Genomic DNA, 16,774 nt, shown 5'->3' with positions numbered 1-16,774 from the left:
GGAGGCATCCTAACCAGATGGTTAGGATGCCATCTGGTTAGGATGGCATCCTAACCATCTCCAAATCCGAGACCATGGCCTCGGATTTGGAGGCACTGATCCTCATCCCGGCTGCTTCACACTCGGCTGCGAATTGCTCCAGTGAAAGCTGCAGATCACGACCTGATGAAGGCAGTAGGACCACATCTTCTGCAAAAAGCAAAGATGCGATCCTAAGGCCACCAAATCGGATCCCCTCAACGCCTTAGCTGTGCCTAAAAATTCTGTCAATAAAAGTATTGAATAGAATTAGTGACAAACAGCCTTGGCGGAGTCCAGCTCGCACTGGAAACGAGCCCGAGTTACTGCCGGCAATGAGGACCAGACTCTGAAACTGGAAGTACAGGGAGCATCTGTAGCCCAGGATCAGATCACCAAAGTCCCCACCTTCTGCTAGGGAATCCCGTCTCCTCTTCGGCTGTACCCTGCTGGGCTCCATGGGTTAAAGCCCAGCCCCAAGGTGTATACGCCTCTTGTATGCGATGTTCACACACGCACCTCATGATATTCTGTTGCCTTCACCCTCTAATGAGGGAACTTTACCGCTCTCCTCTCCCTCCAGGTTGACCGCTATTTTTTCTCTCCTCAGATTTTGCAGACCTTCCTGCCTCCCGCTATAAATGGAGGTCTTCCAGGGTTCCTTTCGCTAGGGGGCTGTGGCTTAAGTTGAGTTGTTACACTGCCTTTAAAAATCTGGCATTAACTTGCCTTCACCCAAACGCAAAGTTCTTTGATTAGAAGGTAACTTTGGTTTGGGTGGCTGGACGTTTGATCCAATTGATGGTAGAGATCTAATTTTTCTATTTTTAGGTAGTGTCTTTATATTGTTTTTGACATCAGGTCTCACCACAGCAATGTCATCCTTTTTATTATTTATGGATTCCTTTGAATCCTCTTGTTCAATTCTCTCGATGATCACCTCTCTTTTGTCCTTTGATAATTGGTCTTTGAGTTCTTTTATATGATTTTGATCTTTCTGCCTTTTTTCCATTAATACTGTTATCTCAGCATTTATAGCCATATTGTCTTTTTTTAGCTGTCTCCAGTCCGGCGCAGAAGATTCAAAACGTTTTCTTTGTGTCTCAGCCTCTCTCTTTACCTTTGAGGGCGAGGGTTGTCTCATTGAGCTGTTGACTTGTTTTCATCAGGCATTCTTGTAAAGCCCTGTTCCGCTGTTTTTCCTGAGCTAAAGCATCAACATCAAGCCTGGCTTCAAACGCAGTACTTGTCTCCTCAATGGCTTCTTCCGTTGGAGTTTTTGACAGTTTCTCAATCAGATTTTTGTTTTCGATTTCTGCCTCCATCAACTTCTTTTCCAGATCTCTTACAGTGCTCTCAAGATGTTTGGATTTCTCTTTCTCTTGCAGAATTTTGTTGTTTTTCAAGCCGATGTCGTTCACCTTCCTGGACAATTCGTTTCTTCAGTTCACTTTCTTTCTTTTCAGTCTTCTGTCTGTATGCCGCAAATTCTGACGTCACTTGCCTTTTTTCTTCTTCGGTCCGTTCAATCTTAAGTTTGGATTCCCTCTGCAGGGTTTTGAAAGAGTTTTGAAGCTCGTTTACTTTACTTTGATATGACTTCACCTCAGCCAGCAGTTGATTTCTTTGTGAACTCCAGTTCACTATCTCTAGTTTTAACTTTGGTATTTTTTCAATATTCCGATATTTGTTGTGCCTGAGAGAAGTCTTTAGCTCTTTGTTTAATGAATCATTTTTCTCATTTAAAAGCTCAATTTGATCATGGGCTTTCACCAAGTCCTGCTCCAGTATGTTCTCCTTTATCAGGATGGCAGATTTTTCTTTTAACCTTTGTAGAAAATCCACAATCCACTTATTTTAACCCTAAAAAGACGTAACCAAAAATTAAAACTTTGGATTAAGAACTGGAGTACATTATTGTTCGTGTTTATAAAAAGAAATGTTTTAAGTCGATTCAGCTGTTTTACTGTATTGGACCGGTACTGGCCGATACTAAAACCTCAGATATCATGTCGGAAGGAAAAAAAGTAGATCAGTACATCCTTAAATGCACTTCTTTATGTTGATCTGTCACATAAAATTACAATAAAATGCTTCACATTTTGTATGAACACAGCAAAAGATGTGAAAAATCCAAGGGCATGAATAGTGAGAGGTTGATCAATCCCAGGTGAGGTTCAGCTGCTGCTGCCTCACCGGCTGCACTTCCGAGCATTTGAATGGGAAACTGCAAAAATTCAGCGATTTTCAAGAAAAAATAATTAAAATAATCTGCCTCCCCTGACCTCATGTCACTGCTAAGTACATACATTAACAAAACTGGATAAGATCCAACAGTAAATTTTGCTGATCCTTCACATCAGCTGTCAGAACTAATGAACAATCAACATAGCAAAGTTTTAGTACAGGTGATAAGATAAATGATTTTCTTTCTAAAGTAAACCATTTGAGTCTTTCTCTTTAAGCTACAGATTAAAAATATTTCCTAACTCTTACTTGAGAATGTACAATTTTCCTCTTGCACAGAATAGGCCAGAATAAGAAACAATGACCTGCCCAGGATTGCATTCTTTCAATCTAGTTTAGTTCTCATCCATAGTATGTGCTGCTTTCACAAGACTGAAACACAAACCAAAAAGAAATGCAACTACTGTTAAACTTTCTTTATTACCAGGCTGACAATCTGCTGTTCCAGAATCCCACCAATACCTTGGCTAATCCTCTATTTACTGGAGAGTAAAGACCCTCTGCTACATATTGATATCCAGCGGATGTTTAGTGTACTACGGAGGAGAAAGCTGACGTCGTTGTTTCTCCCTACATTCAGTGGGTGATGCAGGTGTCCACAATCGATAGTAGAGCAGAGACTAAGTCTGATCGCAAGAAGTTTTGAGGTCAATCATTCCAAATTTTGAGAAGAAAGACATGAAGTCCTGCTCTCAAAATGAAAATGTAAGAAAAAGTGTTGAAAGTTTTGAGAACAAAATACATTAAATCCTGTTTCAGACTGAAAATGTGAACTCCAATGGGCAAAAAAGTAAAGTCAACCAAACAGCTTGATGCATGTAAGCACTGAACACACTGTGGTTGCAGAGTTTTAATTATACAAAAACCACAATTTGAACACTGACATATTTTTACACTTAGATACACTGACCAGAGACTGAAGGCTGAACGAGTCTCACACAGACAGAAGGAGATGTGTAAGAGTTTGAAGTTTTGTATTCGTCGTCGTCGGCGACAATACTCGGCAGCAACACGAACATTTGCAGAGCGACCGTAGCGCTGATTCAACATGGAAGGAGTAACAATAAACAACAGGCAATAGCAGCAATTGTACAGTGCCTTGTACATGTATTCATACCACTTTCACATTTTGTCACACTATAATCACAAACTTGAATATGTTTTATTGGGATTTTACGTGATAGAACAACACAAAATAGTGCATAAATATGAAATGGAAGAAAATGCTGCGTAAGTATTATTTTTTTCTTTTATAAAACTCTAGCTGCTGCGTCAGAACCTCGCAGAACGCTCACCTTCCACGATGACAACCGAAAACATCCAGTCAGAACTACAACGGGACAGTTCAGGTCGCAGCACATTCATTTGTTTAACTGGCCCAGTCAAAGTCCAGGCCTACATTCAATAGATAATATGTGGCAAGACTTAAAGATGCCCTCTTTCCAATCTGACTGAGCTTCAGCTGCGATATACTTCCAGAAGTTTCTGCTCCTCTGCAGGCGAACTCGAGCTGCAAAGCAGCCATCGAAGTAATTTCAGCTTCAGCTCCTCCAGGACGGTTTTCCTCAAGGTGCAGGGCTGTGTTGATGGGAATTTTCGACCATTCTTCCATAACAACATCGAAGCGGTAAGACACTGACGTCGGATAAAAAGGCCTGTGGCTCACAGCCTCTGCTCTAATTGGCCCCAAAGGTGTTCTAGAGTCAGGAGGCGATGTGTGCTGCACCACTTCTGATGGTTTGTAGGACTTTTCTAAAAATGCTTCTAACTGCCTTATTAATAGTTCAAAGACCAAATATACCTAAGTCTGGGTGAAATGGAAACCATCTTACCACTAGACCTGAAGCTAACATCTACAGTCTTCCGTATGTCTGCTGTTAGGGGCAACGAAATCAAATAACATCAGACTTGTACAGTGCTTTACACTCCTGTGGCTGCTGGATTGTACACACACCAGTTCCATCAGCCCTCTGACCACCACCAGCAAGAAGAAGAAGTCGATTTGAGTCGCATCTGCCTTCTTAATTCTATCGCATAAAATCTCAATTTCAAAATGTGAAAAAAAAGTTCAAGGGGAATAAATTCTTTTGCAAGGCACTCTATCAACCTGGCATGACGGAGGCTGCGGTTACAACAATGCTGACACGAACATCACAAAGACTCGGATAGAGATTATGAACACTAGCATAAGTGACAGTCTAGGGAGAGTCCAAACCAACACACACAGGTGGGTGTAGACCTTCAGGGCTCCCTTTGCCCTCTTTTTCTCATAGATGGTTCACATGATGAGCTCTCCTGTAAGCGACAGTGAAGTTTCACACAGCTACATGAAGGTCTGCAGGAAGTGTGTAAAATGTTATTGGTTGAGTAACAGTGCAGATGTTCCTGGAAAGTTCCACCGTGCGTCTGGGGAGGCCTGGTCCTGCGTTTTAACGAGGCGTGTTGTCTTGTTGTCAAACGTGTGGGAGGGGTTCGCTTAGCTGTCACAGATACTTCGAAGCGCCACACTGCGGTTTGAGAGCGTGTGTGTGTGTGTGAGACGGATTACTGAGGCCTGTAATGAGTGGAGTGTGTCTCTCGGGCGGGGAAAGGTCTCAACCTGGCCCCCGGGATCAGCAGTTTGCGGTGTTTGGCCTTGTGAGCCGAAGAAATATGCTTTGCATGGCTCATCATGATTGAAAGCACTTATAATGCAGAAGGTATGGAGTGTTGTACATGTGTCCCAGAGCTGCGGGTCAATTATTTGGAGCACGTGAAGGGGGGAGGAGGGCAGATTTGATTCCTCCAAACTGTTAGCGTCCAGCATTTTTGGAGCATAACTCTATATCCAAAAATCAACGGAGCAATCCGAACAGTTTCAGAACGAGGTCCGAGGCCAAGAAAAACAAGAGCCTTTGGGGGGGTTGGGATCTTGCAGGGAACTGCCGCCTACTCAGCTGCACTCCTCACAGTTGCAGGCTAGGATGTATCTGTAGGTGGCCGTAATGCGAGTCCCACCGGCGCAGCGCAGCCTCACCGCCTTCAGCTTGGAGGTGTGTGGTCGGCAGCAGGAGCAGAAGCTCTTGAAGGGCTGCTTGAGCACGGAGCTGAAGGAGATGAGCGGGTCTGAGCGGGTGGTGTGGCTGCAGTGGCCCTCACAGCGCGCCAGCAACACCATCTGCAGAGACATGAGAGAGGGCAGGTCAGTCACACAGAGGGTTTTCATCAACATCAAGGTTCTGTCAGAGATAAGATCCGGGGAACGGGGCGGTGTGAGCACAGCGGAGCATTGTTTGAGTCTGCCCTGATAGGAAGTAGCGTCTAGCGCCTCTTTGGCCTCCTACTCCCTGGCCCCGCACCTGCGAAATGAGAGATAGCAACAGGAGCCGGTCCCACACTCCCACACCTGAGGTAGTTTAGTCACACACAGCATACAGGGGTGTATCAAGTCTTCCCTCAAGGTTGACCCATCCCCCCCACACACTCACACACACACACGCACACATAGCAGCAGTCTGATTAGTGTAGTGACCATCCGACTGGCGCTCCTCTGTGGGTCACAGCATTCCTGTCGCCACCCCTAAACAGCCTCCTGTGTCGTGTCTTCTGTCAGCTGCTGTGTGTCGCCACCCGTGTACCCACTTTGACAAAAGCCTGTCTGGGGCCATAGCAGGATGTCACAAATACACACACACACACGCGTCAGGAGCGCTGTCGCCACTTTAAGACCATTTGTCTTTGTTCTGGCCGAGCATCGGGCCGTCGCTTTCTCCCCTCATCTCCCCCCCGGCCTCCTCCCCTGACCCCCACTGCTGTCCCACCATCCATTCAGAGCTGTCATTCATTCATCCACTGATTCACAGATGAGGAACAACTGAGTCACCACTGTGGTCCAAAGTATCAGAACTACAAAACAAGTTCAAAAAAGTAACTACAGTAAATCTCTACTGTGTGTGGATGTGCCAAAGATTTCTCCAGCTGAACAGAAACAAAACTGAAGGAACGACCTAGAGTCAACGCACAGCTTCAGTTGTTACAGCTAGAAACCAGCAATTAGGCATAAAACCTGGGTGTAGTGATGAACTCTGACCTGAACAGTCAGAGTCACATAAAACTGTTACAAAGTCGGCCTTCTGTCACCTGAAGAACATTTCCAGGATTAACGAACGAATGTCCAAGCAAGATCTAGAGAAACTCCTCCATGTTTAGTCACATTGATGACTGCAGCAGAGTCTTCACAGGTCGGCCTGAGAAAGCAGACAGATGCAGCTGATTTAAAACAATGCTGCTTGCGTTCTCACTCAAATAATAATATTAATCGTAATAATGATTATTAATAATGTTAGTTTATAAATCACTGAACATCTTAGCACCACGATGCATTAAAGATCTTCTGTCGTTGTTTGAGCAAGGTGACGTTCATGCACTGCTCATTTTGTGCACCAGTTAAAAAACCATATAAAAAAAACTCTTGAATTTGGAGAGAAAAAAATCCTACTTTATTTATCACTAAAGAAGGGTTCATATGAAACTGGTGGGTTCGGTACCTCAAAAAAGGCCAAGAACCACTGAGCTAGCTACAGGCTCACACTGCGTACAAGAATGCGGAAGAGTAAAGAAAAAAAATACCAAGAAAGTACATTGGAGCTGGAGGCCTATCATATGGTTATAGTTTCCAAGAGAGAGGGACTTATTGCGCCCTGGAGACCTCTGAAGAGCTACATGGGTGTTAAACTATGTTGGTTTAAAACCACTGAGAAGCAATTTAAACCCACACACCATCCTGAGGGAGGTCGTGTAATGGTCAGTCATGTGCTTGTAGGCACTATGTGACAATGTTTTAGTGATGCAGCAGCGTCACCGTCCCACCGTCTTTGTTTTGGGGCAGGACAGCCGAGTGGCCTTGAGCACGCTACACACCGAAGAAGGTGGCGTCTCTTCTTCCCCGTCAGATGTTGAGGTCGAGGTAGAAAGACTCGATGGGATTTGCAGCATATATATATATATATATATATATATATATATATATATATACACACACATATGTATATATATATATATATATATATATATATATATATATATATATATATATATATATATATATATATATATACAAGGACAAACAAACACAAGAAGCTGGCTTTATTTGCTTCGAAGGACTGTTCTCTGGGTTGAGTTGACAAGAAGAACTGGACGGAAAAGTTATTTTAATTTATTGTGACCAGATCAAGCATATAACTTGGAGTTATTTTGGGTTCCAAGCATTCCTGCAGCTTAAAGTTTGGCAAATGTGTCGCTTCGGGAGACCAGTGAGAATTCATACCTGCAAGAGATGGTGGTTAGACTGAACCAGCTGCACTTCAGACAAATATTCACCCCCAGTGTTCAAAGGTGGCTTTGAAAATAAGCTGGGCTTGTCTAGCTGGAGTAATTTCATTGGTTAATGTGCCATGTGACGAAGTGGAAACGTGTCAAAACTCAAATCACTTTATAGTTTTAATGGTGTGTCGTGACGCACTATGTTTTGTATAGAACACTATAGAAAAAAATGATTAAACTGTTAAGTGAATAATACAACTACAGAAAATCACACACACACACACAGTTTTCTAGATAAATTTTGTGTCTGTATTTTTCTCTAAAGTTATTTTCGTACCAAACTAACATATTAGTGGATACAATATTCACGTGTTTTAGCATCTGCTGTTTTTTATCTTAAAAGAAAAATGAGGGCTGTGAAATAAAACTCTAAACTGTGTACATATAGATATAATAAATTATAATTCAAAATTAAAGACTCTAAATGATCTAAAATGATTCTAGCAAAATAAATGTACTCTAATGATAGGAATAGGTCACGCTTTGTTGGAATGGTATAAACAAAAAAAAAGAGTTTTTATAAAATGCACCCGTCCTGTTGAAAGATACTAGAGTATGTGGGGGATGAAGCACAATTCACACAACCCGGCTGTAAAAACACTCCTATAAGCACCTGTTTGTGATTTCTCAGTCTATCGGTGTAACTGACCATTACTAATAACTGATCAGTTTCACATATCCCTCGATAAACATCAGCGGCCTGGAGAAGGCAGGCTATCGCCAGGCAGCTTCGGGTTTCACCGCATCACTTCGAAATGACCGTTTATTTGCCTCAGACGATGAGAACAGCTGTGACGAATGACAGGCTAACAGGAGAAACATGTTCATTAGGAGCTCAGCGTGACAGTTCCTCCATGTTCCTGCTGAGAGCTCACATCCAGTAAAATCCACAGCTCTCATATTGTTCAAATTTCTCAATATGTGTCGATACCTTTTGGCTCTTTCAATTCATTTCTTTTACACTTAGTGATGTTACGAACATGTCTGTGTGATTTTTAAGCTTACTTGAAATGTGTATTTTTTCATAAATTCCCATGGCAGTAGCTAACAAGTTCTCATAAAAGCATTATGCACATTTAGCTTTTCTTTAAGCTAAAGGGGTGGTATGTAATAAAACCTGGGAGACCGTTGGCCACTTGTCTCCCACAGAAACCCAACATAAAATCTAGTACAACCTCTTCCTTTCAGAGGTGTAGCGGTGTGTGTTATTTGATCTCAGTTCACATGTAGCAGTTCTGTGCAGGCCTCAGATGTTTTCTGGTCCACCAGCATTGAGGTGTGTGTGTGTGTGTGTGTGCTGGAAAAAACTACAACACGTGATACACACATGTATCATATGTGATACACATATTTCTATACGGCGAGACATGCTGACGTATGTGCAACACGTGTGGAAAAAAAATGGGAATCACATGTTTTGTACTGAGTCTCCATGTATACATGTGCTTTTTTCCCCCCCATGTCTTTCACATGTGAAGATTTGTACCACATATGCATTTTTTTAATGCGGTACATGGATTTCATGTGATTTTCTGTGAAATTCATAGGGGTGGGGTTGAAATGGCATCTGGAAACCTGGTGGTGGCAGCATTATGCTGAGGGGATGCTCTGCTTCAGAAGCATCATGGAAGCTGATTGAAGTTAATGTGACGACGGATGGAGTTGAAAAAAGACTGAAGGTTGGGATGGGAGTTCATCTTCAATCTGCCCTAAACAGACCAGCTTATTCATGTGGCCCAGTCAAAGTATAGACCTAAATTCAATATGAATTAGTGCAGTCAATTGATAAAAAAAACAATATATAATCAGATTAATCACATTTAATCAATATGCTTCACTTTGCAGGCTTGAAAAGTAAAAACACAAAACATTGTGTAAGAAAATCTCTTATTGTCTCAAACTAAATTATCTCAGTTTTCCAGGTTTTCATATTCAGGAAAGTTTAAAAGAAGTTCATTTATTTCAAACGTAATTTAGAAATATTAACTGTAAACTGTATATGCTATGGTGGAAGGATGATTCTCAGTTGTGTTAAGTACATGCTACATTGGTTTTATCCAAATGTCCAATGGAACGGCCACATCTAGCCAAATTTACAACTGACCTCACCAGTCTGACTCTCCGTGCTCAACATTTCCCTCCGGTTTGTGACTCTACGTTGCTGACCGCAGTACAAGACTGTGCATTACGTCGCTGTAAGCAAGGTAACATCTCCATGGGAGAGAGGCTCTTAGGTCAAAATAGCATTAGTAATGTGATTAATCTGCATTATGTAATATTAATATGATCAACTTTTCAGATTAACCGCGGGTGTTAACATGTTAACGTTGGCAGCTCTATCAAGAATCCTTAGCAAGATTTGAAAATTGATGTTATCAAATGTTCTCCATCCAGTCGGACTGAGCTTGATCTATGTTCCAGACATCCAGCTGGTCTATAAAAGAAGAAAATAAACACTATGAAGTCATGACGCATGAAAAAAAGTGAAAAATCATTTACAACAAGCATTTACTTAAAAAGTGAGTAATGTGGATTTTTTGCAAACCTTTTGCAGACTACAGAGCAAAAAGTGTGAAACGGTGCCTCGGCCTGGCTTCCTGTCCGCTCTATATGTACAGATACTGAGGACTCAACCTGGGCAGGCAGGCCTTGCCTGAGTTGAGCTGTGGTTTCACCACCTGCTTGATGCACTCAGAGTCAGAACATTAAAAAAGACCAAAGAGCAGATCACTCAAACCATAGGAACAACTGCTGTGGTCCACAACAAAGGAAAGGGGCCTAATGGACGGCACCTTTCCACAAAGTGCCTTTGCACGTCTGCTGCGGCTAAGTGGACCACCAGTCTTCCCCTGTGAAGCCGTTGCCCCAAAGCTGTCTTCAGCATCAGAATTGGAACCGCTCCTCTGGATTGTTATTTACACAAGCGCCTTTCGTAGTCTTCCCTCGACCCATCTCTCTCCCTGCAGACCCTTGGAGGAGGTAGCAGAGGACAGGCTGACACAACACGTCCTCTTTGGTAAAAACAAGTCCAAACTGAGGTACAGAACAGGTCTGCAGCGTGGCCCCGGTCCAGCACTCTGTCCATACGCACACACACACACACACACCCGCGCACACGCCTACACACACTCAGACTTTTGCTGAGAAACAAAGCGTGACTTGTCTGCTTGACTGAGAGATGGAGATAAAGACACGGAGGAGGAGAGCGGGAGTAATACAAGTACTTTGGCCTGTGTTCTGGGGTTTGCTTTGGACCCCAGAGGTTTTATTTGGAACAATTTATTTCCGTGATGTTAGCAACGTTTCCGGTGGAACGTTCTGGTAAAGGAAGAATGAGAGAACGACATGTCGGCCCCACAATTTACCTTAGAGTTGCATTTGTAAATGGGATGCGTGATGGTCTCCACAAAGTGATGCCTCATGCAGCGATCTGGGTCGGTGTCGACCAGCTGCTGGTGTCCCTTATCGCCAGCCTTGTTGCTGCTGCTGGCGGATTGGACGAAGCCCAGCAGAGGACAACACATCAGGACCAGCAGGAGTCCAGAAGGAGGGCCGGTGGAGATGGACGGTTTCATGACTGGGACACCCGGAGGCTCCTGGCACTGCAGGCGGTGGCCAATGTGTCACGGTTCTTGACTACAGCCCTTCTGACGCTTTATGACGGGACTCAGAGGAGTCTCACACAGGACAGACTCTGTCTTTGTTCCTGCTGGAGGAATGAAGATTGAAGGTCAGGGCGACGTAGGGAAGGCAAGTGGCAGGAGAGTCGGGCCACTCCATCCCTCGCCGTCTCAGTCCATCTCGGTCTGGAAGAACAACGAGACAAAGAGATTGACTCAAATACAGAAATATAATTATTGTACCCCTTGCAAACATGTTCATGTCCCTTTAAACTTTGCAACCTTTTGTCATCGCCTATCTAGGCAAGGCTGTTGGCCATGGCCAAGAATTTTAAATGTGGGCCAGTCAAGAAACTGAAGAAGTTGTGAACAATGTTGGTTTCCTGCACTGTTTTAAAATTGTAGTCTAGCTAGCAAGTTTTAGCGATGGCAGCAGAGGAAGAGAACAAAGCGGTTCAGTCTGCGTTGCCTAGGCTTCCAAACATCTTTTTATGTTCACAACGTTGAGATCTAGCCTGGATATTGCTAAAAGGTAAAAAAAAAAAAAAAAAAAAAACAGGGGGGAGGGGGGTTTGGGTACAACCAAAGAACAGAGAGAGAAAATTTAAACTGTCAACCATGAAGAGATTCATAGAGGAGAGGCAAAGCAAAGAAGGTGGATTAGCAGTGCTTGCTAACAACTGATAGTGCCATATTAACAAAAACCAAGTTGCTTGCATGTCTTGACAGTCGTGAAACATAGAGCAACAGTCTTCAGTCAGAAGCCCTCTTCACATTTGTTGCAAGACTGACTGCTACTGCAGATCTTTCCTACCAACAGCATCACCATCCACAGCGACTTTTTCTTGAATGACAAGAGTAACAGCAACATTTCATTTCCCTTTGGTGTAAATAAAGTATTCCTGAATTGAATGTTTTACAACCTAAAACAGCCTTAAACCTCTCCACAATATCATCCAGACCTAAATCACATCGAGGATCCGCACACACCCCTGCTGATACCCACACACACACAGGACACACACATGCTGGTCTTTCCACAAAGGAAGGAGAAACCACACCAGCCTGACACCAACCAGGCCCTTTCCTCTCTGCAGGGACGACTTTTTCATTAAAACACGTCGCTCTCCCCAACAAGCCCTCCCTGGGCCGTAAACGCTCTGCCAGTCCTACAAAATATTTTCATAACTGTTTACTTTTCCCCCCTCAAATCCAGATTTTTATAGCTCTCCCGACATCAAGGCTTGTGTTAATAGGGAGCGTGTTGTTGGTGGAGGGCAATGTGTTATTAATTATGTGGAGGTCTGTGTGCAGGGTGAGGGAGAACAACACAATCACTGAGGACTTTTCAGAAAAATTATAAATACAACATAACGTCATGAATGCCTGAAATGTATAAAAATGTGTGCTGACTGCTGGACTGATGTACACCAGATTCTTGTAGCTAGTGTGTTAATTTCTCCCTCTCCTGCCGTTAACCTTCATGAACACTGAAAGTAATCCTACGTCGGTTCGTCTGTTTCTTTGTGTGTCTCTGCTTTGACTTTTCAAACCACCCAGGTGGTTGAGGTAGATGGCCCCAATTTTGTCATTTTGATCTAAGTTACTAGTGATTGTTTATGTGTGCTTTTTTTTAAAAAAAAACAAATGTGAAAATATTTGTTTTCACAACAAATAAATGAAAAATGATCCACCATTTTTTTTACTCTCCCCCCTTCTTAAGGTAGTCTACATCATATAGTCAGTTTTTATTTCTGATTGTATCTTTTCCTTAAGGTAAATCTGGCTCTAGTGTAAAGTGCTTAGTGTAGTTAAAGCTGCAGCATGTAACTTATAAAACATATTTTTTTCATTTATGTTGAAACTGTCATGATGTCATGACAGTTCATGACAAAGTGGAGTCAAACAGATTAGACCCTACATGAACGTATCAGACAGAAAATCTGTGATAAAATATGTCTTCTTCTGCTGCGAAGTAGAAACAACCAATCAGAACCAGGAGACGGGTCTTAGTGCTGTGAGTCACCCTCTGTGTGATGCTGCTCACTGCTATGCTGCAGCTAGCAGAGCCTGATCTGAATGCTAAGGCTTAGCATGGCCACTGATGACAAATAATGATAAATAGTTTTCCTGTAACTGCAAGTCATTTCTTTGCCATTAGCACATTTAGCAGCGAGTTCATGAGGATGATTGACAACACTGAGATTGGCTGTTTTCGCCCGGGAGCGGTGCATTTCTTAAGATGGCAATAGTAGGACTGGGAGGAGGTGGAGGAGATCAACTTTTTCACAGATTATCTATCACAGGATAGGGACAGTTTTAACAGATGTGTAAAAAAAACATATTTTTTTAATAAAAGTTACATACTGCAACTGTAAAAACTATTTAAAGCTGTACTGTTTATAAATCGCTTTATAAACATTAGGTCTCTAACCTACTGCTTCAGGCAGTAATTCTCCTGACTTTCTCTTCCTGACTGGATGATTCACCATGTCGGTCTTCGACAAAAGGAGTTTACATTAAAGCTGCAGACTTAACGCTGCCTTTGATCCTGGGTGGCCTGTGTGTTTTGCATTGATTAAAGAATTCAGGCTTCCTTATGTAACGTCTTTCGGAGTTTCCCACTTAGCTGGTTGGCTCAAGATTTATTTATGAGTTTTTAACTCCAGACAAGAAAGTAATTTTTTACAAATATGGTAAATGAGCCAATAAGCACTTTAAATCCAAAACCTCATGTTTGAACTTTAATAAACAAAATCATTTGGGCCATCACATGCAGACGGTTTAGTACTGGATATTATTCGTCATAGCTAAGAGTTCACATATTTCCCAGGTGACATTGGATACAGTCTGCATTACACTGCAAAAATTTTACAAAGTATTTTTCATCTAGTTAATACCTTTGAGATACGGCAGAACTAACATACAAGTAACTTTCCAGCAAAATATAGGAGCTTCTTTTTAGTTTTCCTGTTTTTAAAGTTTTTTTTTTAATTTTCCTTCAAATAAAAAAGTTTTTGTTCCATTGGCAGATTATTTCACTTGTGACATGGGAAAAATGCCTTGTTATGGAAAGCACTTTTTATTTCTGTCCATAAATTAGATCATAATTAGATATTTCACAAGTAAATCATTTTTCCCATCTTTTATGTGAAATAATCTGCCAACACTTTTTAAAAATGAATATTAACTTCAAACAAGCTCCTATATCTTGCTGAAAAGTCACTTGTAAGTTACTTTTGTCTTATTTCAAGTGTAATAAAATATTTGCACAAGAAATACTTGAGAAGACTTTGTGTTTTTGCAGTGTATAGTTGAAGTTGTTTACTGAGATTATAAGCAGAACTTGATGAAAACCGGACAAACACTAAATAAACCCGCTGATTCACTTCAGGCTCAGTGAGGCGTCAGTCAGCCCGGCAGAAATCGGCTGACTGGCCCCGGTGCAGTCTCTTCCCTCGGCCCCGGCGCTCGTCCCTCGAAGGGGAAATCATTTAAAAGGTAACATTCCTCTCGAGAAAAATAGACGTATCATTTGGCCTGTTAAAATAAATACCGCCCGAGATGTTTCGCTGCACCGTCGAACATGTGCTGCGGGGTTTACATAGCAGGCGGCCCGGTCTCCTCCAGCGCTGCCAGAACCTCTCAGCACCTCGGGCCCTGCCAGCCGCACGACCAACACCGCTCCGCCGGCTCTGCTGCCCGTATCGCTATCATTAATCTGCCTGTCTTTGGCAAGACACTCTTAAGTGTTTATGGAGCGCGAGTGTTTGAAATCAGCGATGGACCGTCTTCCAGCAGTGGAGTCGAACAGATTAGACTAAATGAAGAGAAGATTTATGCCTCCTGTCAAGAGTTCCCAAATGGAGACACACATGCTAATTTAGGCAAAAATCTGCGGTGGAGGGCCACTATTAACCCTTACCTACCACATACTGCATGTGCCCTTTGACCTTTAGATCAACTGAAGGTGGATCTAAAGGGACATATCTTCCTGTCAAGCCTATAGACAAAGAATCAACTAAGTAAGTGGTTGTTTATTTAATGAAGTAGTCTCACAATTTAAAGGACGTGGGGTGAGTTCACACCAGCCATGTTTAGCCTGCTTTAATCCAACTCCAGATCATTTGTCTAGAAAGTCTGGTTCATTTGGGGAGGTGTGAATGCGTAATCAAACTCTGATGTGGACAACACACAAAACAAAACAAAGACCTAAAAATGTAGGTCTTGGATTGATTTAAATGAACTCTGATGAGGTTAAAATGTACATGTGAACGCCAAGGAGACCAGAGACCGCTCCAACAGAAGGAAGAGGACTACAGTGCAGAGGATTCTGGGTAAATACAACCAAAGCAAATGCAAGAGTCTGGCACTAGTGGGAGAAATGGCTTGTGAAGAGAAATCCTATAACCATTAAAATCTGATGCTGCTCCATTTTTATTTACATTTCATGAAGGAGGAAGTTGCGCTCGGTGTCTTCTCCAAAGGTTTTTGTGACATTTCCTTCAATAGTTCCTGGTCCAGCGCCACCACAGGCGAAAAGGTTTTTTTAATTAGTTGAAAATGTAACAAATGTTGCGATTTTGGTTCCAAATCGAACTGAGTCTGACGGATCATCAACTGTAGCTGCTAATACTGACCAGGAACGACTCAAAGCCACCTGGTTTCTGTGATTCATTGTCTGCTCGATCCAAGACTCCTATTCTGGTTCTGGTTCTGCTGTGCAGCCCCAGAATCAGAACCAAACATGGAAGAAGCAGCATTCAGCTTCTGTGCACCATAAATCTGGAACAAATGTCCAGAAAACTGCAAAGATGCTGAGAATCCATTTAAATAAAGGCTAAAGATCCAGCTGTTTACACTTGTCTTTGATTAGTAGTAAGTGGAACACTGACTGATATATTTTATGTATATTTTCTTGATGATTTGACAAAATGTAACATTAATTGCTTGTTTCATGAATGTCTACTGTACTCATCATGTAAAGCACTTTGAAGTGCCTCGTTGCTGAAATGTGTGATTCAAATACACTATCAAAAGATTCAAAATGTTGTTTCTTTCTCTTTCGTCCATTGTCATCTTAAGAACTCTGACTGAATCAAACCTGAAAAGAAAAGAAAGAAAAACTAGAGACTGGCAGAAAAAACTTGATCAGTGATTCTCTGATCACATTAACATCAACACAGATCAGTCATTGTTACAGTTAGGTCAACCGTCTCTGTTGAACTGGACCCGTTCTGGAAAAATCCAAGTGTTAAGAGCATGTGCAGTTTGACTAAAGAAACCTTCAGCTTTGAAGCACATACTGTATGGAAAAGAAAAGCTGCCAAAGCGGTCTGGGTTTGATAGCCCAGATATTTCATTATTTTTCATAAGTGAGGATTACTTTACATATTCACCAGGCACCTGGAGACAAGACTTTCAATACAATAATAAATCAAACAAGTGGCCTTTAATAACAGAAAACAACACAAACGAAAAAATAAAACCATTATGAAAAGATATGACACATGACACAGCAATAATAG

General features: G+C 42.1%; 1 protein-coding gene across 1 annotated transcript in view; it reads right to left on the bottom strand.

The window, feature by feature from the left end:
* Window positions 1-2,478: 2,478 nt before the first annotated feature.
* Window positions 2,479-16,774, bottom strand: part of LOC122840319 (norrin cystine knot growth factor NDP) — a 29,255-nt gene continuing 14,959 nt past the window's right edge. Inside the window, exons 2-3 of the mRNA XM_044132608.1 lie at window positions 10,992-11,432; window positions 2,479-5,422 (exon numbers count right to left, since the gene is read on the bottom strand). Coding sequence (XP_043988543.1) covers window positions 5,198-5,422; window positions 10,992-11,201 — 435 coding nt within the window. The 5' untranslated portion in view covers window positions 11,202-11,432 and the 3' untranslated portion in view covers window positions 2,479-5,197. The remainder of the gene's footprint in view (window positions 5,423-10,991; window positions 11,433-16,774) is intronic.

Source organism: Gambusia affinis, linkage group LG11 (assembly GCF_019740435.1).
Source record: "Gambusia affinis linkage group LG11, SWU_Gaff_1.0, whole genome shotgun sequence".
Lineage (NCBI taxonomy): Eukaryota > Metazoa > Chordata > Actinopteri > Cyprinodontiformes > Poeciliidae > Gambusia > Gambusia affinis.
Note: the sequence above shows the minus strand (reverse complement) of the source record. Positions and strands in the feature narration are given on the sequence as shown.